At 53.5% G+C, this 26,272-nt stretch overlaps 1 protein-coding gene across 1 annotated transcript; it reads right to left on the reverse strand.

The window, feature by feature from the left end:
• Positions 1 to 960: 960 nt before the first annotated feature.
• On the reverse strand, positions 961 to 20,619 carry LOC102441923 (protein Daple-like). The gene is made up of 13 exons (XM_006108050.1): positions 20,536 to 20,619; positions 19,379 to 19,519; positions 18,826 to 18,944; positions 17,831 to 17,912; positions 17,369 to 17,518; positions 11,672 to 11,809; positions 10,991 to 11,126; positions 8,552 to 8,745; positions 3,814 to 3,951; positions 2,080 to 2,265; positions 1,804 to 2,028; positions 1,072 to 1,316; positions 961 to 973 (listed from the first exon to the last, which is right to left on the reverse strand). Exons 1-13 carry the CDS (start codon positions 20,617 to 20,619, stop codon positions 961 to 963), a joined length of 1,851 nt encoding a protein of 616 aa, XP_006108112.1.
• Positions 20,620 to 26,272: the final 5,653 nt, after the last annotated feature.

Here is a 26,272-nt window from a genome sequence, read left to right on the forward strand (position 1 = left end):
GAGAAAGGGGTGGAAGGCTCTGCAGAGAGTCCACAGGAAGCACTGGGTGAGTGTTTAAATGAACATCATCACCCCCAAGTTCATGCAGCAGCAGGAGCCCTCCACAGGCTCTGCAGGCTCAGCACCCTCCCTGGTCCAGGTGATGCCAAATCCCTGCACCTCACCTGCTCCTAGGGAAACCCCAGCCTTTGCCTATCATTTGCTGAGGCAGAGGCAAGGGAAGACCTCAGCAGGTATAACTCACAAGCACAGAAAGTGGACAGCTCCCTCTTGCACTGCTCCAAGTGTGGGAGAGCCTCTCTTTAGCGCATCTCTCCCCTCCCCCCCCACACCTTGGAGTTCTCTGTACATCTCACTTTCCCCAGGCTCTGGGTCCCACTGCACCTGCTGGGGCCATTGCAATCAGGGATCTGCCTGGCTGGAGCTCAGCTGAAGTTGGCTGACTTACATGCACACAAAGCCCTGATTTTGAAAACATGCAAAGTTAAGATTTATGCATTTAAGGTACATCAATTTTACCTTTAGAAAGGTATATGGAGAGTCAGAGGTAAAGGTGACATGAGAATGGCAGAGGATTGGTAATGCTGCTGCAGGTGATGGGAACACGGGGTTTTCACTATACTATTCTGTACACGTCCATATATTCAATACTTTCCAAAATTAAAAGTAAAAAAAGAAAATCAGAAGCCCAGACTTGGAGACTTGGACAGGGAAAAGGCCTGGGGAGCTGGGTAAGGCACGCCCCTGAAAATCGGCAGCTGTGGTGACTTCCCCTCCTTGTCCTTGGTTTGGAGAGAAAAGGAAGAGGGGGTAGGAATGCCCAGGGGAGCTGGGACGCCAATGCTGACACCTGGTTTCCCTGAGCCGGGATTAGTGGGCACACCCTTCTCCCCTGGGGGACCCTCCTGCCCCTCAGTCTCTAGCCGCACCAACTCCACATTGCTGAGAGTGATGGTGGATTTACTTCTCTTCACTGTGAAGCAGCGGGACAGAGGAAACATGAGGGACCAGAGTGAAGGGGGGACAGGAGCCCGGGGAGCCCGTCAGTCACCCCCAGCCGCAGGCACCCACCTGTCACTGAGAGCCTTGCTCACCAGCTCCAGGGTCCGACGCAGCAGTGTCTTATGGCGGCGGTACTTGTCCAGAAGGGCCTTGTGCTCCTTAGTCAGGTGCTCGTAGAGTGCGCCTAGGCTCGCGTGTTCCTGCTGCAGGGCCTGGTGGGCTGCCACCAGCTGCTGGTGCTGGAGCTGAGTGTCCTGCTCTGTGAGCGCAGTGTGCGAGGCGCTCTGGGAGCTCAGAGTGGAATTTTCCACCTGCTGGAGGGAGAAGGAAATGACGCCTCATCAGGTGCAGGTCCAGGGGGACCACAGACTCCGGATCCCCAGGTCCCCACACGCAGTGAGGGACCAACAGTGGGTCAAGTGCAGACACCAAAATAGCAGGACCCTCAGGAGAGGCAACACCCAGCCGTGCTGAGGACAGTTCTACCTGCACTCAAGGAACTGCTCTGGGAAGGCCCACAGCAGAAACGGACTGTCCCATGGGCCTAAGCTTAGTCCTGGGCCCCTCCCTGCACATGTGACCTTTCTTGGCAATTTTTGCCCTTTCTCTGGATAACCTCCTTGTGTACCCTCTCTGAATACTTTGAAAAGTGCATGGAAATTCAGTAAGGACACAGAGAACCTGAACAGCACTACCAACCCATTTCACCGATATTTACACAATACCCATCCAACCGCATTCAAAGCACCAGAGAGTTGACCGGGGAGGAACCGTCCTGACTCATTCTGAGGCCAGAATTACCCTGGTGTCCAGCTGCTTGTCCCGCTCCAGACGCTCAGGCTTCAGGGTGTCCAGAGACGTCTGCAGCCTCTGGTTCTCCAGCAACAGGTCCTGGCTTTCCCACTCCAGGGCGTGGACCCTCTCAGGGGCCGTCGTCAGGGCGCTGACCTCCATGGCCAGCTTCTCGATCTCCTCCTGCAGCCGATGCAGCTCCTGCTCCAGCTCCTGTGCCCGCACCACGTGCTCCTTCACCCGCACCTTCATGTGCTCCAGCTCCTGTGCCTGCACCGCCTGCGCCTTCACCTGCTCCAGGTCCCGGCACAGCTGCCGCCGCTCCCACTCCATCATGGTCACTTTCCTTTTGGTGTCCGTCACCGTCTGGAGGAGGACTTTTTGCTCAGTCTTCCTGCCCTTCATGCGGGCCTTGCTGCTGGTCTGTGAACTATCCCGCAGTGAATGCACCACTTTTTTCAGATCCTTGAACTGCAGGAAAACACAATGGAAACAACACAGGCATGATTTCGGTCCAAATGGAGGCCCAAAGTGTAGGCCTGGAATGTCCATCTCATCATGGACCCAAAGGACTTCCTAACATTTCCCAAAGGCCTGATATGGACACAAGGTGAAGGGCATGGAGATCCCCACCCAGACAGTTCAAGTCTAAACACTTTCACAGAAGCCAGATGACATAGAAACAGAAACTGCATCTTCTCCTAAAACAATGTAAGTGATTTCCTTGGTGCTTTTTACCCTGGTCCACAGTGGTGCGAGAGCTGACCGCCCACCCCTGTGGCCGCTCCTCACACCACTCCCCCCTGCAGACATTGCACATGATCTTCCCTCTGCTGTGAATGCTCACCTGCCTCCACCCCCAGCCTCCAGCTTCTCTGGCTCCTTCTCATCATCCAGGGCTCAGTGTGATTGACAGCTCCTCAGGGAAGCCCTGCACCACGATTCTAAATGTCCTGCACCTAATAAGACTCTCCCTGGACCCACGTATATTCCCTCAATAGCACACATCTCAAGTCACCTGGCTTGTCACCTGTCGTTCCACCTCCTAGACTGGAAGCCATATTGGGGGAGGGTGGATGCATGCCTCTTAAGTCTACACAGCACCACCCCAAGCCCCTTTTCTGCAATACTAGAGAGGCTGAAGAACTCAAGTACCTGATACCCAGCCTCCCTTGCAGCTAGGGTTAGTCATGTGTCCGGCATGGCCAATGAGATGTACACAGAGGATCCCAGGAGGCCTTCCGTCTGTCTCTTCACCATCCACATTCTTCCTGCCCACTTCTTGGCGAGGTACAACAGCCACGGCCAAGACTGGCAGAGCAGGAAGGGAGAAGCCTGGTTTCTGGGTGGTGTCCCTGAGCCGCTGCCCCAGCACTGGGCTGCCTACCCTAGGACTTCCTGTAATGTGGGGGTGGATTAACCCTGGAGGTTCTCCAGAGCTCTGAGTGGGAAGCAGGACATCTGAAGGGGGATCTTTGTCCTGCAGGCTGTCCCATGAGCTGCAGGACATTTAGCAGCATCCTGGCCTCTCCCACCACAGCCAGGAGCACCTCCCCTCTCCTCCCCCAAGTCATGACGATCATAAACAAGATGGCCAGTGCTGCCCAGCCAGTGTGGGTCAATGGTTGAGCATCAACCTATGAACCAGGAGGTCACGGTTTGATTACTGATAAGGGCACATGTTTAGGTTGCTGGTTCGATCCCAGTAGGTGGCATGCAGGAAGAAGCTGATCAATGAGTCTCTCTCATCATTGATGTTTTTATCCCTCTCTCCTTCTCCCTTCCCCTCTGAAATAAATAAATAAATAGATTGAAAAAACAAAAAGATTGCCAGTGTCCCTAGGAAGCAATATCTGTCCCCGTGCCCCTGCTGTGGCTGTAATTGCTGTTCTGACTGCATCTGAGGGAAGAAACTGGTAACCCGAGAATCACTGCTGGATTCCCAGGACATCCTATGATCCTGGACTCACACTCTTGCAGGCCGGGGAGCCAGGGGAGGCATGGGGCTGGAGGGCCTACCTCCTGGGCTTTCTCAGCCTTCAGGGTCTTCTTGTCACGGATCAGCTGTTCTCTCTCCTCCACCAGCTCCTCACAGAGAGTCTCCAGAACCTGGCTGGTCTGCTTTTCTCTTTCCATCTGAACTCGCAAGTCTTCAATCTGCGGAACCAAAGAAGCAGCCCATGCAAAAGTCCGTTTCAGGGAGTGAACTGTGTTTTAAAGCAAACCCGAAACCTGTCAGCCCCAGGGAACACTTTATCAGCCTTTTCTCAAGGGAAAACCTTCCGTCCCACTTCTTGGGGAGGTACATCAGCCACTGCCAAGACTGCAAAGCAGGAGGGGAGAAGCCTGGCTCCTGGGTGGCGTCCCTGAGCTGCTGCCGAGGTCAGGCCTAGTTGTGCAGTGAGCTCCCCATACCCTTGACCATCACCTCTCAGCACACAGCGTACACTTCCAGCTCATGATAGAGAAAAAGGCCATGGACACCAATAGGTCAGCTTTCCTCCCAGCTTTCCACTGCTACTCTCAATGCTTCCATCTTAGGCCGTGTCCACTACTGTCCTGAGGGTCAGGCCACATTCCTGGGGCCAGCAGGCACCACTGGATGTCCTACAGGGACTTCACCCAGTTGGTGACATTCCTATTCATCCAGCTGCTCTGAGGGGTCCTCTGCCATCTCTCTCCCTCCTCTCCCCTCCAAGTAAATGGACCACCAAGGACTGTGCTCCTTCCCCATGCGGCTCCCCCTCCACAACCCACTGCTGCCCAGGCCAGACCAGTTCTGTCCTGCCTGGACGACTGCCCAATCAGCGGCCCATCACAGACCTCTTCTGCGGGACCCACCAGTGCCCACTCCCTGAACATGAACTGCCTGGACCCACACATCTCACACTCTGTGCCTGACACCTGAACACCGTGATGGATCCAGATTCAGACTCAGGGTGGGCCCTGAGGTGCGACTCCCAGGCGAGGCCCATGGTGCTGTCCCTTCCCACTGACACCAAACTCATGACCACCTGTGAGGGGGAGAGTGTGGCTCCCTGCTAACAATGTGACCTCGAGTGCATTTCCGTAACTGACAGGGCCAGCAAGCAGCAGGCATGGGAGCCAGCTTCTGTCAGGGTGACGTGCTCAGCTCACACCTGACAGGTGGCAGGTGCAACAAGAGCTGACCCCTTCTGAGAGCACCAGGCCCCTCCCATCCTCACAGCTTCTGACGTGGTCAGTCTGGGCTGGGGCCCAAGAGCCTGCATTTGGACTTGTGACCCTGATGCTGGTTTGGGTTGACGGCTCTAAAGCTAAAACAGAGGAGCCCCACGATCCAGATCAGGTGGCTCTCAGAGCATTAAACCCCCCAGACCTCAGGCCACCGACAAGAACCTCTGGGGGCAGGACCTTCAGACACCCAGTGACCCAGTGAGCAGAAAGGACCAAGAGCCGGCTCCATTCACCTGGCTGGGAGCAGCCTGACACAGGCAGGTTTACAAACTCCAGGAAGGATCGCTGCTCTAATGCCAGCTCTGCCTACTTCTCCTGGGCCGAGGCCGCCCTGCCTTTATCTCATGGGTCTGGGCACAGTCTCCAGACTCCTCGGAAGCAGCAGGCAGGCAGCTTCTTCCCCATGAGGGGGAGGGTCAGGCACAGTGGGGCTCATATCCGTGCCCTCACAGCACCCTGTGGGCACACCCAGCCCCCTGCCCCAACATGGGGACAGGGCAGCCCCACCAGCCAGGGCCAACAGCAAAAGGCGCTGCAAGGTGCCACCTGTCTGAGTCTTTCTCACAAGTGAGAACATCTTTCTTCTCCTTCCTTATCGCTGCCCCACTTCCTAGCACCAGGTCTGGGCTCAGCAGGAAGCAGGCATCTGCCCTGATGGCCGTGCCTTCTCTGGAGCTGGCCCTGAGGAGGAAGGCCCTGCACAGCTGTCACTCACCCTCATTCAGAGAAGGGCACCGGCCCAGGGAGTCCAGTGATCTTCCCAGAGCCCCACAGTGAGGATGGGGCAGAGTCGAACACATGGCAGTGGGCCGACCCCAGGCCTGCTCTCTCACACAAGGTCTGGGGTGTGTCCCCCCGCCAACCTCCTGCCTTGTTCACCCTCCCCGTCATCCTTCTCCCCTGCCACTCCGTCTGTCCCAGTGAAAGGAATTTTATGTCATGTCCAACCTTTGCATATCTGGCGTGGCTGCTTCTGGTCTGAAGATGTGACTGCCTCATGTCCCCCCCACCCCCCGTCTGCTCCTTTTTGCTTTTTGCTGTGGAAATGGAACTCTCACTCCTGTGAAGGCCCTCCCTTCCCCTAGGGCAGCGGTTCTCAACCTGTGAGCCAGGAACAATGAAAATACATCCTGCATATCAGATATTTACATTACAATTCATAACAGTAGCAAAATTACAGTTATGAAGTAGCAACCAAAATAATTTTATGATCGGGGGTCACCACAACACAAGGTACTGTATTAAAGGGTCGCGGCATTAGGAAGGTTGAGAACCACTCTGAGAGATTGCTGGGCTGAGATGGGTTTCCTGTCTTCCTCAAAGCACCAGCCTTGGACCGCGGACTCCTGTGGGGAGGCTCCAGGTCCCCAGAGCACGCGGGTGCCAGGGGCCTGCCAATCAGCCCCTGTGCTGCGCTTTTGTGCCCACGATAGGCCCCAAAGGGCTGCCCCTCTTCCTAAGAGGAATGAACTCTGAGGATGTCAGTGCAAAGTGAGGGTGGGGGGCGCACCCTCTCTAAGGTCCACAGAAGGGTCGTGAGTTACAGGGAAGGACGTGAACTTCGGGAACTAAGGTTTACACAGACCGAAGGGAGCCTACAGCCTGGGAGACACTGGGTGGTGGGAGAGCCGAGCTGGCACCGGGGGGCCTGGGACTCTGGGCCACCTGTCCTGGCTGACCCTTGTCTCTCCTTCTCAGACACCTCCCAGAGGGCCATGTTGTCTGGACGTGTCCACGGCTGGGCCTGTCCTGGCTCCAGGGAGGTCAATGTCAGGCCATGTCCCCTGTGGTTTTTAGCTGATGGCCCAGATGCACCATCGATCCAACATTAGGGAGGACCCATGATGCAGCCAGGCCTCCAGCTGGCAGAGCAGGACAGGGATGAGAGCAGAAGGGCCGCCTTCGCAGGGCTCCTGGCAGCAGACAAGGGAGAGTGCTGGACTGCAAACTGCAGCCCCTTCCTCCCACTAGGGGCTCAGATCCAAGACAGGTCTTTGAGGGATGTGGCAGGACTGCCCAGGGGTCCTACAGCGAACTGATCAGGAGAGGAAGCAGGGGATGGGACCCGAGAGACAGGGCTAAGGAGTCATGTGGGGAGGCGGCACCACCACCTGTCCTGTGTGTGTGGAGGAGGGACCAGAGTGGACCCCAAGGACAGAAGCATCAGGGGTCATCTCTCATCCCTGCCGAGAGCTGGGCCAGAGGCTACAGCGCAGGCCTCTGCAGCTCACCCCTGGGGAACCGCCCCGTTGGAGGTTCGCATCTTTCTAAAGGTCAAGGCTTTCTATCTCAGCCGAGGTCGGGCTGCCATATACAGAGACATTCACTGTGCCCAGACCATGTGAATCTAAAACCCAGACTGTCTGGTGGCTTTCCCTGAGCTGAGCTGCACAGAGAGACGTGGCATGAGGAGGGCCTTCCTCCCGGCCCCCAGGGAGAGGACACACTGCTTGGCAGCTGCTCTGCTGCGAGGCGCACGGAGCCTCAAAGGACGAGAAGCGTGAGTCACTGAACCTTGGACGTCTCATGAGAGGCCTGGAGAAACCACTGCACAGGAGGAGGGGCGGTCCCAAGCCTCACCCAGAGATGAAGTTCCAGCAGAGCCGTGACCAGCGGGACCCTGGTCTCTGGTCTGCAGCCCACATCCCTGCCATCGCCGGGGCAGCCTCAGCAAATGACACTGGCAGGACCCCTGGGCCGGACGGGACAGACACCCAGACACCTGAAAGCACCAGTCCTGCCAGGTGGTCAGCAAGCAGGAGTGCCCTTGCGCCTCCCTCATCCGGAATCCGGGCACCCGTCATGGTGTGCTCAGAGCCCACGACGCAGCAGTGTCACCCGTGGTGGCTACATGGACTGAGGCCCTCTGACCCAGAATGACCTGCTCAGGGAGGCTGTCGCTAGCCTCTCAGGGCCCTTCTTGCCATGTGAATGGGGTCCTGGTAACTGTAGGATGAACCTGGCTGGTGAGCCTGCCTGTCCTCCCAGATCTCTGTTCTACTGCGCTACTGGGAAGACCTGGTTTGTCCAGAAAGGCAATGCCGTCCAGCCATCTCTTCTTCCTCATGCCCTCGACCGAAAGGAGAGAGTGAGCACTGCCTCCTGTCACCAGCAGCCATGCCCTGAAACGGCCCAGCCACGGTCTCCACACGGGCCGAGTCTTCCATCGCTGCTTCTCTCCCGGGCCCGCCCGGTGGTTTCTAACAGGGCGCTGCTCTCCTTCCATGAGGCACTTACAGGCTGGACCCTTTGCCTGCACTAACTCACACCATCCTCACCACACCTACTGGTGGGTGCATCATTAACCCCATTTCACAGATGAAGGCAGCGAGGCCCACAGAGATCCATCGTGTGTGGTCTCACTGCTGCAGGGACGCCTCCTGCTGCCTCATGACGCCTCTCTAGAAGGCCTCCTGTCCCCCTACCAAAACGGTGGCTGCACGGGACTCGGCCTTTCTCCAGCTGCGCATGCTCATGGACACCTTGGTGCTCCCCCTGGCCACTTACATGCCCGTATGTTCCGGACACCACCCACGGGTACCTGCTTTCTGAGCTGCTGGTTCTCCTCTTCCAGCTCCTGGCGCTGGAGGCTGCTCTCCTGCAGGGCCAGGGAGGCGTCCCGCAGCCCCTGGATGGTGCCCTGGAGGCTCTGCTTCTCCTGGTCCAGCTTCAGGAAGCAGCTGGAGGCTGAAGAGCAAAGTGGAGTCAGAGCCCATATTCCAGGGGCCTCAGCTTCTGCTCTCTGCCCCCGGCCCTGAGACGGCCATCACCCTGAGCCCTAGGCTTGAGGGTCTGGGATGGTCAGCTGGGTGCCCTCCCTTTTCCCCAGGGTGCTGTTGCTGTCTGCACCTGAGGGTTCCTCGGGCGGTTATGGCCCCTCTGCTGGCTCAGCTGGGTTTGTCAGGGGAGCAAGCAGAGCTTAAGAAGAAAGCAGGTGATGGTAGAGAGAAGCCAATGCAAACGTTCAAGACAGTGGAATTGCTGGCACCACTTTCTGCCAAGTTTTAACCTGACCGTCAAGCCAAGGATTTCAGAGACTAACGGAGATGGCAGAGTGCGCTCTCTGTGCCAGCCTCAGAGTGGTGTGAATGCCGGTGGCTCAGCCGAGGGTGTAGGGGGACACGATCATTGACCGCATGTCTGTGGGTGGAAGAGGCTATGGGGCACATATGCCCAGTACTCGCCATCTCTGGGTAAGTTCCTTCAGTCAGAGATTTCATTTTATACTTTCACAAATGCATTGAAAGAGAATGAGACAGTTTATCCAGACTGCTTTAAAAATTCTAAGCGAGATGAAAACATAAGGTAAAGCCAGAAAAAGGCAATGTCCTTTGCTTTTAAACAGCTTCAATGCGGAACAGAAAGGGAGCACAGACCTGAGAAGAATGGGAGTTCGAGGCCCCTCCCTGCCGCCAGCAGGTGCGTGACTTTGGGAAAGTCCCGGGGCTTGTTCAGGAGGAAAACATGACTGTCTGAGGGCTCAGGGTTGTTCCCTCACCTGCCCCTCCAGGCCACACACTCAGCTCTGGGAGCCTTATCGCACTGTACTGCTAGTAGGGCTGCTCACGAGCACCCCAAGAAGCAGAGCAGTGGGTATCTTTGGATAAGACAAGGGCGAGAAGAACAGCCATCCTTTGTTGCCGCCCCGTGGGCCAGGCACAGCCTAACGCTTCACTGTCTCCTCTCACAAGATACCCATAGCAATCCTGTGAGGCAGCTTCATCACCCCCATTTTTCAGATAAGTAAACTGAGGTGCAGAAGAGGTCACTTGGCTAACAAGTAGAGGAGCCAGGACTTTAAACCAGGCCTTTCTGACTCAAGAAGCCACCACCCCAACCACAAAAAGTACGTTCATGCTTTGTTCGTGAGCTGCCAGCTAAGCAGTAGGAGTTGGGAACATGAAGAAGAAGTCAGTCATCGACCTGAAAGGGCTCACAAGCTACACTGAGCATCTGAATCAGGGAGGCTTTCCAACCCCATCAGCCACCCTGGTTGCTAACAGAAGCACATTTGGTCTGAGCCAGTCCCTGCCAGTGGCACCACTTCTGTGTCCCACCAGGGGCAGTGTGCTCCCCAGGAACCTCAACTCCCAGAGCCTGGGTTCCCAGGAGTGGGGAGACACCAAACCACAGAAAGAACTAACTTCTCACACAGACTCCTAGTTCAATGAACTGATTTTAGGTTTGGAGCGGATGGGGCGCCTTGAAGAGAAGGAATACCCAGCTGCTTTCCACAGCCTTTCCATGATGCTGAGCAATGTTGCTCAGAATTAAAAAGAAGCCCCTCCCCAAACCAGCCTAAGGCCCTCCTGGCTCAGCAGAGCTCTAAGCAAACCCTAACCTGCGTTCTCAGGTGCACGTGTGCTATTATTGGACACCGGAACTGGCTTGTTGTTTGCTGGGTGCTGAGGCTCCTACTGTACGACCGGCCACCACACCCACCTTCCCTGGCCAACCCCTCACCTCCTCTGGGGGCTGGGAGGAGGCAACACCAGAGGGAGAGGATGAGGCCTGGGTCCCCTGAACAGCAGCCACTGAGCAGCCCCTGCCCAGGAAGACGGAGAGCAGACTATACCCATCTGTCCGATTATGAAATCAAAGGAGGAATCCATGCCCCGGGTACAGCTATAATGGAGGTGAGTGACCACTGGGGACGTCTCCTGCATCCAGAGCTTCCAATCCTTCACCGATAGATCTAAGACACCCTCTGGGCATCAGCGTGCTGTCATCTGGAAGCTCCTGGCACTGGCTGAATGGAAGCTAAGAAATCTGGCAACACTTCCTTTGCATTTGGCTTGCTGATTCAAGGTGGCCAGGCCCTTCATGTTCTTGGGGAGAATTGCAATAAAACAGTTCCAAATGGCCCTTGAATAAAACCCTATTTACTTGGGTAGAGGAAGTGCTGACACATGAGTTTCAGAGCCAAGGGCTCAGCTCCCCGGGTAAGGGAGAATCCACTGCCAGGCTGGCCCCCAGGCACCTGCTTTACCTTCTGACAGCTGCTCCAGCTCCCAGCGTAGGTGGGCAGACTCCTCCACACTCTGCCCCTGTGCAGTCTTGAGGGCCATGTTCTCTTCCCACAGCTCCTCAAGGCATTTCTGGTATGTGTCCCGGTCCTAGTGCAGGAAGTGGGGGGGGCAGTGAGGATGTGGACTGGGGCACACTCTGGACAAGCCCCGGCCCCGTGCATCTGTCCTCATTCCCCCAGGATGAAGGGCCTCCATGCCCCTAGGGGATGAAGACACCCGAGGTCTCTGAGCGGTGTCTGAACAAAGTAACCTACAGCTCAGGGCTTTAGAGCAAGTGCTATGGTGACTGCAGCTCTGTGGCCCCTTAGAAGGCCTAATACCGTGGAAAGGCCATAGGGACTCACACATCACAGCTCAACCCACATCATAAACGCCGGAGGAGACCCTTTTTGCAACAGAGGCCCAATCTCTCCATCCTCACAGAAAAGCAACACAGCATCAGGCCCTCTCTGTGTTGGAGGCTTCAGTGGTGCCCACTCAAGCCACTGGGCTTAGCAAGTGACTCTCTTCCCTCAGAGGGTCACTGTGGTGGCAGCAGCACCGATCCAGTAGGTGAACATCAGAGAAGGGCACAACATGAACCTAAAATTGCCCCCATCTGTGTTACACGTGGTGACCACAGCTTGTCCTACCAATTGTAGGTGGTGCAGCTTCGATTTCAGCTGCACATTCTCCTCCTCCCGCTCGAATAGCTTATCAATCCAATACCGAATCCAATGCTCCTGGAGGTGGCCCTTGGTGTCCATTGAATAATCGTCTCCAGTCCGCACCTGGTCAGCAAGAACACACATGAGAGCCATCAGGTTAAGGCCCCTGGTCATGACAAAAGCTCTTCCAGTCACTGGACCCAAACCAACAACCTAGGGATGTCTCTGCTGCCCCAGAAAGTTCTGCCTCCACTTTTTAAAAAAAATATATTTTATTGATTTTTTTACAGAGAGGAAGGGAGAGGGATAGAACGTTAGAAACATCGATGAGAGAGAAACATCAGCCAGCTGCCTCCTGCACACCCCCCACTGGGAATGTGCCCGCAACCCAGGTACATGCCCTTGACGGGAATCGAACCTGGGACCCTTCAGTCCGCAGGCCGACGCTCTATCCACTGAGCCAAACCGGTTGGGGCTGTCTCCACTTTTGAGCCCCTGCCCTTCTCCATTAGGCCAGTCCAGATGGAAAAATCCCCGAAGCAAGACACTATTTAAATTCGGAAGGGAAGCTGAAACCGTTTTGGCTCAGTGGATAGAGCGTCGGCCTGTGGACTGAAGGGTCCCAGGTTCGATTCTGGTCAAGGGCATGTACCTGGGTTGTGGGCACATCCCCAGTGGGAGATGTGCAGGGGGCAGCTGATCGATGTTTCTCTCTCATCGATGTTTCTAACTCTCTATCTCTCTCCCTTCCTCTCTGTAAAAAATCAATAAAATATATTTTAAAAAATTCGAAAGGGAACACTGTCAGTGCCTGACATGTACAGCCTCGGTGGTTGGACGAGTGCACCTGCTGACAGGTGTGGGACTTGGCTGAGCCACTTTCTTAAACAAGGAAGGGGTGAGGCTGAGAGTCTGTCCTGGCTTTGAGGGCTGAGTCTAGGCCTCTCACAGTCACTCCACTGATCTGGGTCCAGGAACAAAATTCAGACGAGCTTTTGTTCAATACGCAGTTCCTATTGGAACATGTCACACACCTACTCTTAGAAAAACAACAGCTCTGGGCAGTTTCCCGGAAATGAGGGGTCTGTAAGACACAACAAGCAAACAAGTCTATGGCCTCTGTGTGCCAGGCACATGCTGGGGGTGGACACAATGGTTGGGCCCTCACAGGCCCCCCCACGGGAGGCGTCCACTGCACTTACTCCAGTGCCAGCACCAGGCACACACCGGGGAGCTGTTCAGCTCATTCCCCTCATTCCTGCTCCCACCCCCCGGAGAACTCCCAGCGCCACTCAGTCTCAGGAGGACTGAGTCTCCCCTGAATGCCCTCAGTCTGCGAGCACGCATACACGGGGACATGCCCATTTCTCCTGGCGGGCTGTTTTCCAAGGCTTGCCCCACTCACGGGTTCTAACACCTGGGAGCGGGCTGGAAGCTCCTGCTTATCCATCACGTGTTCATTTCCCCGAAAGGGCCAGAACCCTGGATTCTCGGTAGAGGGGAAACCGTGCACCTACCGCCAGTGGACACGGTTCTGGTCAAAGCCTGGCATCCGGAAGGGTTTGGTCACTGACTCTGGCTTCACCTGACGGCCCCCTCTCTCCCTGTCCCTGGCCCTGCACTAGGTGCTCTCTGTCTCTGCCACATTCACTCTTCACAACAGCCCCAAGAGGGAGGCAGGGACAGTCCCTTCCTACACACGAAGAGGCTGACTTGGGTCAATTAAAGAATGAGCCCCAAGTCACAAAGCCAGCCAGTGGCGAAGCTGGGCTTGAACTCAGGCTGGAGAGGTCCAGACCTGTCTCTTCACTGCCTCAGCAGGCTGCACTTTATCCTTAAGGAGCCGGCGGGGGTAAGGAACCCCGACTACTATCAGTGATGTGAGCCGGAGCACATGGAGGGGCTTCAACAGGAAGGAGGCCCAGCTCTCCCCCCTTGGCCACTGTCCCCAGCATTCTCATCTTGCGTCTACCCACCAGTACTCACCAGTATCACCATACTCTCAGGCCCTGAACTCCCATAGCAAAGCCTGCCTGGACATCCTTATAACCAACTCCTACTCAGCCTTCAAAACCCAGCCAGAATTGCCAGCTTTGAAAAGGACTTCAACTCCACTCTATCCCACCCACTGAGTCAGATGCTGGGGCACCCAGAGTGCCCAGTATGAGGCAACACTGAACTGGCCTGTCTGCCGCCCCCCCCAAGGCTAGTCCTGCAGTGCAGGACTATGCCACTCCTCTTCTCGTGGGGCCCCCAGAAATGTTCAAAGACACTTGTCAGCTGAATCACACCGTGAGGGGGAGTCAGAGGCACCATGTGAGTTGGGCCCTGAAGGACCTGGGGAAAGGCAGGGATGGACAAGTGTCCAGAAGCAGAGTACAGCGTGGAACTAAATGATTTATAGCTACTCTTCCAATGGGACTCAGTTTTCTGGGGTTGTCAACCTTCCCATGGATCAGGCAGCAGAAACATCTAAACCTGCTTTGCACACCCACCACCCAGAAGTGAGAGACAAGACCCCGAGAAGCTGTGCCCGAGTCCTAAAGTGGCAAAGGCTGGGCCTGGAGGAGGCAGAGAGTGTGAGACCACCGGACCCACGGTCCGATCTTAAACCCAGCTCCTACCTGCCTTGCCACCACCTGCCCTGCCCCTCCCTGCACGATCGCAACCAGGGGCACCATCTGTGGACAGAACTTCCCGTAATAAGCTCACTAGAAACGTGTTCCTATCGACGCCACCCGGTGCCAGGGCACGAGGGGATGAGAGGCACCTGGACCGCCTCTCCTGTGATGGACGGGACAAGGCTTGCTCCACACCCAGCAAGTGGAGTGAGAGCTGGGACTCGCCTGCGGAGCCTCCGCCGCCTCTGGGAGCAAGCCCTGCCCAGGAAGCTAAGTACCCATCCCTCTCTGAGGGGCAGAGACAGGCCCCGCTGACCCTCAGCTGCTCAGGACCCTCAAGGCACCCACATGTCTGCCCCTGGTAGCGGGAATTTCAGCCAAGGACAAAGCATGGGACCAGAGGGACCTCCCAGGCACTCTCTCTCTGCCTCTGTCCTCCACCCCGGGCCCTGGGAGCAGAGGTGGGATGAGTGTTTGCAGACAGAGTCAAGGATCACCCGGTGCACCCCCACTTCCCAGGTGTGCCTAGGGGCGCCCAGGCCTGTCTCCTCGGGTTGTGGCACTACCACCCTCCCCTTTTATGTGTTTCGCAGTGGCGACACTGGACGGGCTATTGGGGAGGGCACCCAGGCCATCTGTGGCTCCCCCTGTACCCATAGGAGGGCCCCACATGGTGGGTGTCCACGTGACAGTTGTGCTCGGCTCTCTGCTCCGCTGCCCATCACACCTGACACTGTCACCGTCCGAAGGAGACAACACCTCTGATTCCCCCGTCCTGCTCCCCAGGTTGCAAGTCTTTTCATGCTGAGATGGGATTTACTTGACGTGTGTGGTCACTACCAAGTGCCTTGTGTGTGCCAACCCCAGGCATGCAGTCAGACAGGCCCCTGCCCCTGCCCTCAGGGGATCGAGCTGCACACAGTAAACCTGGCCCAGCAGGGCTGACGGGAGGCTGCGCACAGCCTGCAGGGCTGTTGGCACCACTGTGATGTAAGCGTGCAGGTGCAAGCTCTGTCCTCTCGGCTCCTTGGGCCTCGGCACACGGGCCTTGGAGAACAGTGTGACTCATCCTCTTTGTGGCCTGGCCTCAATGGACCACTCTGTTTCTCTTGTAATTCATTTACTAATGCAAAGTGTAAAGCATTACTAATTTCACAGCAAAATTATTAATCGACTAGAGGCCCGGTGCATGAAATTCCTGCTGGGTGGGGTCCCTAGGCCTGGCCGGAGATCCAAGTGCGAGCATCTGCCGTGGAAGGGCAGGTCACAGCTGACCTCTGGACTCAGGGCAGCATCTGGGCCCCTGGCCCCCGCACACCCCCCTCACCCCCACACCTGAGTCATGGTACCCAAGTCTCCACACAGAGATGAGGTGAGCATGGCCAGACACTGCGGCCGGAGAGCAGTGTAGGCCTCTGGTCTGCCCAGTGGTGTCCCCCAGAAGCAAGGAGAGCAGCATGCTCTCTCCTGGCTGGCCTTGCAGACCAGCTCCTGCTCAAACCCACCAGGAGCCCAACAGGCCCCTGTGGTCCTGGCTGCTGTGGCCTGGCTCACCTTAACAAGTTTGTGCGGGTGCAGGGTGGGCTCCTCCTAGGCACCCAGCACCTGAGCTCAGGGGCTTCCCTGGTGGGCGAGCCCTGGTGTCCCAGGGAGGGATGCAGGGGAGTGAGAACGAGCTTGCATCCTTACAGCACCTCCATCCCTGTCACCCCCGCTCCAGGTTAGCCAGCGAGAGGTCACAGTGCATTGCCAATGCCAGCAATGTTCCGCGCTGCGCCCTGATGGCCAGCACATGTAATAGCAAGCAGTCGAACTCCTGGCCTCCCTGTGGAACTCCCATCCAAGGGGACAATTTGCATATTAGGCTCTTATTAAATAGGATATTAAAAATGTTGCTGCTGCTATCCAGAGGCACACACCTTGAGAACACGGAACAGGGTTCCCACGGGAAACCCTGCAAAAGCCCAGAAGCTCCCCAGTGCCAGGAGCGAGTCTTGCTTTGTGTTAGATCCCCTGCTCCTGGCGCAGGGCTTGGTGCCACACAGGCCTTCAGTCACTGCGTCTGCATGACTGAGCGACGCTGCTTGGACAGGCCCGGAAAAGACACGGAGACAGGGGCAGAGCCCTGAAACCCACACCATCCACGGGGCAGAGTGTTGGCTGACATGTGGGGGCTGCCTTAGGTCCCCAGTGTGCAGGAGGCAGTGGAGGCCGCAGCCTGGGGAAGCTTGCACATGACCTTCCGCAACCCTCCTACCTGAGAGTGAGGGTGCCCTTGTCGCACACCTGTCTATGCTGCAGATTGATGCCCTTCATCACCAGCAGGGCCAGGGGACCATTTCCAGGACAAAGCAGAGAGCTGGCCCCCACCCCCACCCCTCCAGGGCCGGGCTGCTAGGGCACAGCACCCAGGGTGCCTTCTCCCCAGGGGACAGAGCAGTGAGCCACCAACATTCCTGTGGGAACAGCCATTCCCTGAGTAGGTGGGAGGAGCAAACACGCCTGAAAGAGAGGGTCCTGAACTCACTGCTCACGTGAGGCAGTTGGGTGCATGGTCAGAGCGTCAGTAACCATGTCTGGGTCTTGGTCTCGATCCCCCCTCAGCCCTGACACCCTGCTCTGAAAAGACCCATAACCTTGGAATTTAAGTAGGCTACACCACAGAGAACTTAATATGGAACTTGCCCAAATACCAGGTGTTTTACCTCTTTCATTGTATAAACCTCACGGACAAGTACAGTTATCTCTGTTTTATAGATGAGGAAACAGTCCTGGTAAGATTTAGTCATAGAAATTACAAGGAGTCTTAAAGAAAAAGATTAGTGAATAGAAGGTCATCATTGTGGCATGAAGGAGGAAGAGGAAAAGTCCTAGAAGAATCAGGGCCTTTCAACCACATTCCCAACCCTGTTCCTTCCACTATCAGAGGGAGCCCAGGGGTCGTGTGGACAGGCTGTGGTGCAAGGAGAGGGCCAACTGGGGAGGCATTGCCGCCCCTCTCCCCGCTTCCAGGACACAAGTGCCCGCGGGCTGCCTGCCCCTGCTGGGCTCACTTCCATGCGGCTGCATAGAAGTCTATGTCTTTCTCCTTCTGCCTGAGGCCCATCAGCTCCATCTCCAGCCTCTCCATGAGGTTAACCTTCTTCCTCAGGGAGTCCAGCTCAGGGAGGGGGGCACGAGCAGCCTGGGCAGTGGCCGCCAGCTCCATGTTCTGGGAGGTAGGCAAAGGCAGGGGACCTGGCTCAGGGCACCCTCAGGGCTGGGGAAGGCCCAAGTCCCTGCAGCCCCAGGAGAAGCCAGGGGCGGCCAAGCTGGTCCATGTGCAGGCCCATGTGTGGGGGTCCCACATGCTGTCACTGCAGCATGTCACCCCACAGCAGCTCCCAGGACAGCTGGCTCTCAGGCAGCGCTGCTTTGAGCAGGAAGGAGATGTGTCCCAGGTCACATTCCTGGACCTGGGGCCACAGTGACTGGGGCGTCCTAGCCCCCCACCCCAGGCCCACACAATAGGCCTCCTGCTCACATTGTGCCGGGTCTCCTGCAGCTCCAGCACTAGCTGGTACAACTGATGCCTGGTGTCCGACAGCTGTTTCGTCTTCTCCTCCCTGGGGGCGATGAGAACACGTGGTCAGGGCTCCTCAGAAGCACCCGGAAAGCCCACCACCTGGGAGACCAAAGTGGGGAAGGAGGGGGTCCTGGCTTCTAGGCGTGAGGAGGGCGTCTACACATGGGGCTACAAAAATGCTCTGGAGCCGAAACCGGTTTGGCTCAGTGGATAGAGCGTTGGCCTGCGGACTGGAGGGTCCCAGGTTCGATTCCGGTCAAGGGCATGTACCTGGGTTGCGGGCACATCCCCAGTGGGAGATGTGCGGGAGGCAGCTGATGGATGTTTCTCTCTCATCGATGTTTCTAACTCTCTATCTCTCTCCCTTCCTCTCTGTGGAAAATCAATAAAATATATTTAAAAAAAATGCTCTGGAGTCCAAGGTGAGCTTTAAGTTGTCACTGCTGCTCTCAGACTTCACCACAGACCTGAGCTTTCCTCTGAGGGTGCAGACAGGGAAGGAGCCCCCAGAGCCACTGCTCCCTCCACAGCCAGGCAGGCAGGGAGGTGAAGGCAGGCAGCTTCCCAGATACCGGGAATGGTGCCATCACCAGCTGCAGGAAAGGGGGAACAGGACCACAGGACAGGACGGAGAGACACATCCTCCCTCCAGCCAAGAGCACCCACACTGGGCCCGAGGTTGAGCGGCAGGCTGCTGCTCTGAGTCTGCCATGTCTGGACTGGCAGGAGCCCTAAAGGCCCAGCAGAACCCTGCTGTGCAGGCCTGGGGAGGGGAGAGTGTGGGCTAGCCCAGGGCCCAACAGGGACCCAGCTCAAAGCAGAGCCCAGTCACTCCAGGGCACTGTGAGAGCTGCCCCGTTTGCTGCACCGCATGGCAGTGAACCACATGTGCGAGCAATGGGTGGTGACACATGGCACAAGAGCAGAAAGATCAGGGTCACTGGGGAACTCACAGCTCCTGCCTGACGCCTCTCAGCGTGGCCTTGGTGTCCGCCAGCTCCATGGCCAGGTGCTGCTTGTCCTCGCTGGGGCGGATGCTCGTGTTCCACTCCTGGGTCATGGTCACGACCAGCTACAGCAGGGCAGACAGGGGGTCTCACTGGCGTGCTCCTGTGCCCGGCACAGTGCCCGCACTAGAACGTGGTGAAGAATGACCAAAAGATGGAAGAAAGTAAAAGAGAAAATGGCAGCCGAGACTGCAAAGCCAGGAAGGAGGCAGGAGAAAGTGGGGGAGTTTTTAAGAAGCGAGGATATATTTAGTGAGACAGAAGGGCCCAGTGAATGGAGCAGGCTCCCCAAGCTCAACCTCTGTCCTCACACAGGTGTCTCAGGGGACTGTGCCCTGCAGGGAAAGTGCCCACGTCCTGCCCCCATGAAAATGGGCCAGGAGGACAGACAGTGTGCAGCTTGAGAGGAAGTCAGAATGAAGAGCGCGGCCATAACTAGGCCCCAGACCCAGGCCCCTCCCCACCGTCCCCCAGGCTGTTGGGCTACCCACAAACACACCTTCCTGCAATGGTCTTGCTCAATTAAGACCCTCCTGAGGCGACAGATCATGTTGGTGGAGAGGTACTCCACCTCCTCCAGGGCCATGTCTGGGACCTCCAACCACTGCAGGTCCAACAGGCTCTCCTGGTGGCGGGTCACCTGAGGGCACACAAGGGTAAGGTGCTGCGGAGGCCGGGAAGGGAGCAGCGGAGGGTCCCTGAGAGCACCCACCTCCCAAGCCACGCCCCCTGGGACCTAGGCCCACTCTCCCACAACTAACCCACCTCACTGACATTATTAACCCTCAGCCACCAAGTTCCTGTGGGGGGCGGGCAGGCTCCTCAGCAAGTGCAGCCACACTCTGCGGCCGAGCTCTTTCCTCACACACCACTGCTGCTGTCACACTAGCTCAAGGAGGACACTGACTTCCCACCAGACAGCACTCCTCCCAGTGTGGGAGCTCCCTCAACTGTCCCAGGGATTGCAGTCGCGTCCATCCATGTGTCACACAAAGAGGGTAAGCCTTGGGAGGGGAGGGTCAGGAGGGATAGCATCTTATTCTTCAAATAAAATCTAACGCGAAGATGGCAAAATATTAGAGCGCTTATGTCAGAAGGTTGGGTCCATGACAATCTTATTTTTTGAGGAAACCTTTCACAACCTGAAATACTTCTCAGGTGAGCCTGGATCTCATCCCCACAGGCCACACAGGACCACCTGGTTCCCCCTTTCTGCGGGTGTGAGCGCAGGCCCACGGCCTCATCCTCACTGGGCAGCCTCTCTTCCAACTGCCGACATCACCTCCTTCAACCCAGCGACATGCCCTTGACAGGGAATCAAACCTGCGACCCTTTGGTGGGCAGTCCAACACTCTAACCACTGAGTCAAACCATCTAGAGCCTGGACCCGCAGCCTAGCCCCCTGGCAGGAGCAGGTGAACTCATCTCAGTCCAGGGCTGGAAGCGCCAGGGGGTCCTGCACCTGGTGCATGGGCTCCAGAGTAGGAAACCCCTCAGGGCCCCAGGCCAGGACCCCCTCCACCAGTTTGAAAACCTGTGAAGACCCCTGAGTCCCAGGACTGCCAGGGCCCAGGCGGGTGGGGTCTGTGGAGACCTTAGGGTGGTGGGAGAGGAGCCAGGGCACCCACAATGGGACAGGGAGTCAGGTGTACTCACCCCCGCCACCAACGGGCTCTGTAGAAAGAGCTCCATGAGCTCTCGGACAGTAACGTCCATCCTGAGGCTGTGTCCACCGTCCATTGCTATGCACACAGGCTCTGGGCCCACCGTCTCTGTGCCCACCAGCTCTGTGCCAAGCACTGCCAACGGCTACTCGTCCCACATTCCAATTGGCTCCTCACCCCACATTCTAAACTGCTATTTGCACCACATTCTAAACTGCTATTTGCTCCACATTTGAAAAAGGCTCTTTGCCCCAAATTCTAAACGGCTCTTGAGCCTGTATTCCTAACTGCTCTGGGCCCCTTATTCCAAAGGGCTCTAGTAGGGAACACAGCTGTGTCAGGGGCTGTGGCAGCTCCCTGTCAATGATAAGTGCTTTGGAATACACAAAAATGATGACACACTCCCTATGAAATTTAAAATCTTTCTGGGCACATGAAATATGAGGAAATATAAAAGGTCTATGTCTACATCCTATGTACTTTAAATGTAAATTAACCACTTCAACATAATTTTGCCAATCTCCATTTTTAATTATTTTTTCCACCAGCCAAATTGCAGAAATTTGATCAGTTCCTTTGAAGTAACCATTCATTTTATTTTGTTAAGTCTGACCTAGTAGCTCAGCTTGGGAGTTCTCTTGACCATCACAGTAAACGGAGACCCTCCAGTTAGTAGTTCATACATTACAACACCTAAACCCACCAGTCAGCTGCCTACAAAGGATTTGATAGAATATTAACTAGTAAGTAATTTAGAGGAAAGAAAAATGAACAAAATAAAGCTGCATATTTGGGAAATATTTGAACAAAAAGAGCCTGTGCATAGCTTTCTGGGCAAGGAGCATTAAACCAGCACATGCAAGAAAGACATTTAGAGAATAGATATGCAGGTATGTCAGAACAAATTTAAACATCTAGGCTGTCCATCAATGAACTAAAAGTGTTTAATTATTTTCTAAACTAGTAATGGTTTTATTTTGGTTAACTAAAAAATTTATTTTGATTTAAAATAAATTTAATTTTTTTAAGTAAATGAAATCTTTGGACTTATGATAGAGGGGGGACAAAGTACCAATTAGCATTTTTAGTGACTATCCAGCTCCAATAAATATTACAAATTCCTTAAAGTCAAAGAACAAAAATGAAAAAAAAGCCCACTTACAGGTGTTATTTTTTCATAATCACCTAAATCAATTCCTCTTATAGAACATTCCAAAAATCTAACAGCCTTCATTTGTGGGAAGCATGATGAGATTTAAAATAATGCAAAACAAAATGTGATCTAAATGGGAAATAAATTTATAAATGTAGTTACCTGAACTGAGAACACAGCAAATTACTCATAACTTAGAGATTCTTGATATATTGAAAATTACTTCTTTTATGATTATGCAAATCAGGATTTGAATAACGGTTGACTATATGAGCTTATGCCAATGAGATATTAACTGGATGCTAAAATTTTAAACTCTCTGCTTCCAAATTTCAGGGCCAAGGTTTCAGAGAAATGCAGCAAAATTTATGGGACTAGAACTGTTTTAAAGAAAACACGTAACAGTGACTTAGAAAACAGGGTCAGGCAGACTGAAACCACAAGAGTGCGTGCAAGCCAGGCACAGTGATGAGCACATTGCACACATTATCGCTCATTCAATCAACTCAAAGGCCTCAAGGTGTCCCATCTACTCTCAATGACTTAGCTGAACTTTGGACCTCAGGTATGCAGAAATTCTAGGAGGAATATAAGGTTTTCTTTCCTGAAACCCGGTTCCATGCCCTGGCTGCTGTGGCTCAATGTTGGCTGGAGCATCATTCCATACACTGAAAGGTTGTGGGTTTGATTCCAGTCAGGCCATATACCTAGGTTGTGGGTTCAATCCCCAGTCAGGGTGCATATGGGAGGCAACCAATCAATGTTTCTCTCTTACCTCAGGGTGCATATGGGAGGCAACCAATCAATGTTTCTCTCTTACCTAAATGATGATTCATTCTCATTCTCCTCTCTCTCTTCTCTCTCTCTCTCTCTCTCTCTCTCTCTCTCGTTAGGATGAAAAGAAAATTGGAGGTTAGGATGAAAAGAAAATTGGTTCTATTAGATCTTAGAAAACTTAGAAAGTAATTTTCAATTTTTAGTAGACTCGAACTAAACCAACAATTCAGTTATTTTATTTATACAAGCAGTTTTACTTAAACCAACAATTCAGTTATTTTATTTATACAAGCAGTTTTACTGCCATCTGAATCAGACCCTCAGAATGTTCTGCTGTTGGATTGGAAATCAAGAGATATAGCTCTACAATCAGATTCCTAGTTGTGAAAAGTTGAATAATAGTCTTTAAACATATGATGAGTCATTAGCAAACATCTCTACACTTAAGATATGTGGAAATTACATGTGGGATTTTGCAAGGGAATGAGGAAGAGGGAAGGTGAGAAACAAAAAATAGTCAGAATCCCTTACTTGGAGAAAGTTATTAAAAAGCAAAAGTGTTAACAACTGGACAGCCCAAACTGGTTTGGCTCAGTGGATAAAAAGTCAGCCTGTAGAGTGAAGGATTCCTCCCAGGTTTGATTCCAGTCAAGGTCATGTACCTTGGACACAGGCTCGATCCCCAGTAGGGGACGTGAGGAGGCAGCTGGTTGATGTTTTTCTCTCATCGATGTTTCTAACTCTCTGTCCCTTTCCCTTCCTCTTTGTAATATCCATAAAATATATATTTTTAAAAAAAGATGAAGAACTGGACAGGTGTGTATCCTTTCATTCATGAAATAAAAATATGTGACCTAGATTTTACAACATAATTACTTAGAAAGCCTCTTCCCAGACTTCATTTTGCAAATACAAAGAAAGTGGGACCAAAAAATTGAGCTCTTTAGAGCAGCGGTCGCCAATCTTTCGGACCTCACAGACCACCAGTGGTCTGCAGGCCACCGGTTGGGGACTGCTGCTTTAGAGGGCTTAGGAAAACAGAGACTATCTTGGATTTTCATTCTCCAAGGAGTGTTACAGTGATTATATCTGTGGGAGAGATAATCAACAAAGTCTCCAGTATATCTACAAAGTTAAAAGCTCAATTGGAAATAAAAATAGGAAAGATTCCCTTTTCAATTCCCTCTTAGAAAGCAAATATCAACATAAGGTGACACAGCCAACTATATGTCCCATGTATTTTTCTAACAAAAATCAATAATGCCAGCGCTGTCCAAAATCATCAAGCTCTACTCACACAGGAGCAGTGGACAGTCTGTGCATTCATTCAGTGACACCTCTGCACTGCGCTGTGGCTCAGCTGAGTGCTAAAAGAGCAGGTCCCATGCAACAGAAAATGAATGATTTTGGTTTTATATAGAGTTACCACTGGTGCTTTGCTCAAGATACAGATCCTTTTCATGCAAATTACGTAAAAATTATTATATGGAGAAAAAAATGGCGGAGGCTTAGACGAACGTGTCGGTGCCTTGTCCCGGAGCAGATAAGGGTGAGCAGCTGAAACGGGTAACAAACAGCCCGAACAAGCAGAGTAGATTCAGCTGAGAGACGGTCTGCAGCCAGGAAAGACAGAGAACTCCTAGGAAATGGGGATGGTTAGGGATTGAGGCTGAAACCTCCCCTGGGCACCAGCTCAGCATCGAGACCACGCCATCTTGAGTAGCTGTTATCCGCATCCAGAGATCGGCTACTAACCCAGAGGCAACGGCTCTCAAGCAGTGCAACTACATGAACTCAGAGGAGACCTGCTTCCCTCCACGGAAAGGTTAGACTTCCCCCAAAGGTGCGGTTTGCAATTCAGGTTGGAGCGAGGAATGCGCGCCCCCCAAATCCACGCCCATAGAGGCGAACGTGACCCGCAAGTTGGGAGGGCTCCCGCAGGGCTGCTGGCAGAAGGTAACACTATAAATAAGGCCATAGTTGGACTGGATGCAAAGAAGCAACCTCAGATTCTCCTAGGTAGTGGCTACTTGGTGCCAGGGGCCAGAGCGCGCACAGAGACTCAGCGCAGTTCTGGAAGGTGGAGCCCTGCGAGTTTGCACAGCTTCCCAGGCTCTTGTTTACACACTTCCTCTTAAATCTGTGAGTTTGATTGTTGATCCCAGTGCATGTGATTGCCCAGTTGGGGTCGCTAGCAGAGCTTGTAGGGGAAGATTGTTTTTGGGGAGCCTGGGAAACAGAGCTGGGAGTGGCGCCTGGGGAACCAGCTCTGGGCGGAGCTGGTTCAGGTACAATAGAGAACTCCTGGTCAGAGAGAACTTATAGCCTCGGAGGTCAATCCAGACACACTGCCACCCAGAGGCAGAGCCATGAACTGACTCTTCTGTAAATACAGATAAGGCAGTAAGGGGAACCAATACGGCCTGCCTTAAAATCAGGACTGTGGCTTACAACACGGAGGAACAGTGTATCAGAGGGAAATTCAACATTCTCCTGAATTCCGGGCGTGCCAAAAAAGAAGAGTAGCAGATCTGAAGCACCTGCATTACTGCACATTTTTATTTTTTTAAATTACATTTTCACCTTTTAACTAAGAAAACATTTTTTTCTTTTCTTTTTTTCCCCATCACCTGATTTTACCCTTTCAACTACTACATTTTTATTTTTAACTAGTATTATTACCGCTACCATTTTATCATTTTTTAAAGTGTCATTTTATTTTGTCTTTATTTTATTTTGGGACTAATGTTCTCCATTCTATTTTCATCGCTCCTTTAGCAACATTTTTCTCTACCTCAATTTGCCTCTGTGCTAAACCCTCTTCCCCACTTTTTCCCTTTTGTTGTCCTGTATCTCTTACCCTACTCCAGCTTTAGATTTTCCCTATTCTTTTTACCCGTCAAAATTTCACCCTACTTATATATCCTACGTCCAATCCCCTGCTCTAAATCCTTATACACCTTTCCCTTATCTTCCTTCACTATCCAAATTTTTTTCTTCTTCTTCTTTTCTCTCTCTATTGTTTTATTATTGTTTGCTTGATTGACGAGTATATTGGGGTTTTTTTTTAGGATTGTTTGTGAGGTTAGTCTGCTTATTCTTTTTATTTTCCTGCCCCTCCCCCCTCCGGTTATTTCTGTGCTTCTGTTTTCCCTTGCATCGCTTGATATTATTGGTTGTTTGTAGTTTGTATTCATCTCCAGGAATCTGTTGCTGTAATTTGTTGGTATTAGTGGTGGACATATAGGAGTTTTCTCCTCATATAAATAGTCTCTTCCCCTTTTATACTTCATTCTCTTTTCTCTCTTACTTTTTTTTCCTCCTCTTTTTTCCCCTCCCTTTTTCCAATTTCATTTTTGCACTCCTTTTTTTCTCTTTTTTTCTTTCTTTATTTTTTCTCTTCCACCTTTTTCTCTTCTTTCCTCCTTATCTCCTAACTCTCTTAGCTTGGGTGGCCACCTTTATTTGGGGTTAGTAATATCGTAAGTACATTCGTGTTCAGTGCCTGGTACGTTGTGCCTTGTTGTGTTGTATTTTGTGCCTTTAAATAAACGCAGCAGATTCAAGCAACAGCGGCCTCCTGATCACCACACACTCTGTCTGGGGAACAGTTGCTGTGTGTGAAGCCTCCCTCCACGAGCCAGAAGAGCCACCACAGCTGTGAACAGCACCCACCAGAGGCCCTGCTATCAACGGAGGAGCCGCTGCTACCACAACTGCCCAAGGAGCAACCACAGCCCGAGGAGCCACTGCCACCCAGGGAGCAGCCACTGCCACCCAGGGAGTAGCCACTGAATGA

This window comes from Myotis lucifugus, unplaced genomic scaffold (genome assembly GCF_000147115.1).
Source record: "Myotis lucifugus unplaced genomic scaffold, Myoluc2.0 scaffold_1697, whole genome shotgun sequence".
NCBI classification, from domain to species: Eukaryota; Metazoa; Chordata; class Mammalia; order Chiroptera; family Vespertilionidae; genus Myotis; species Myotis lucifugus.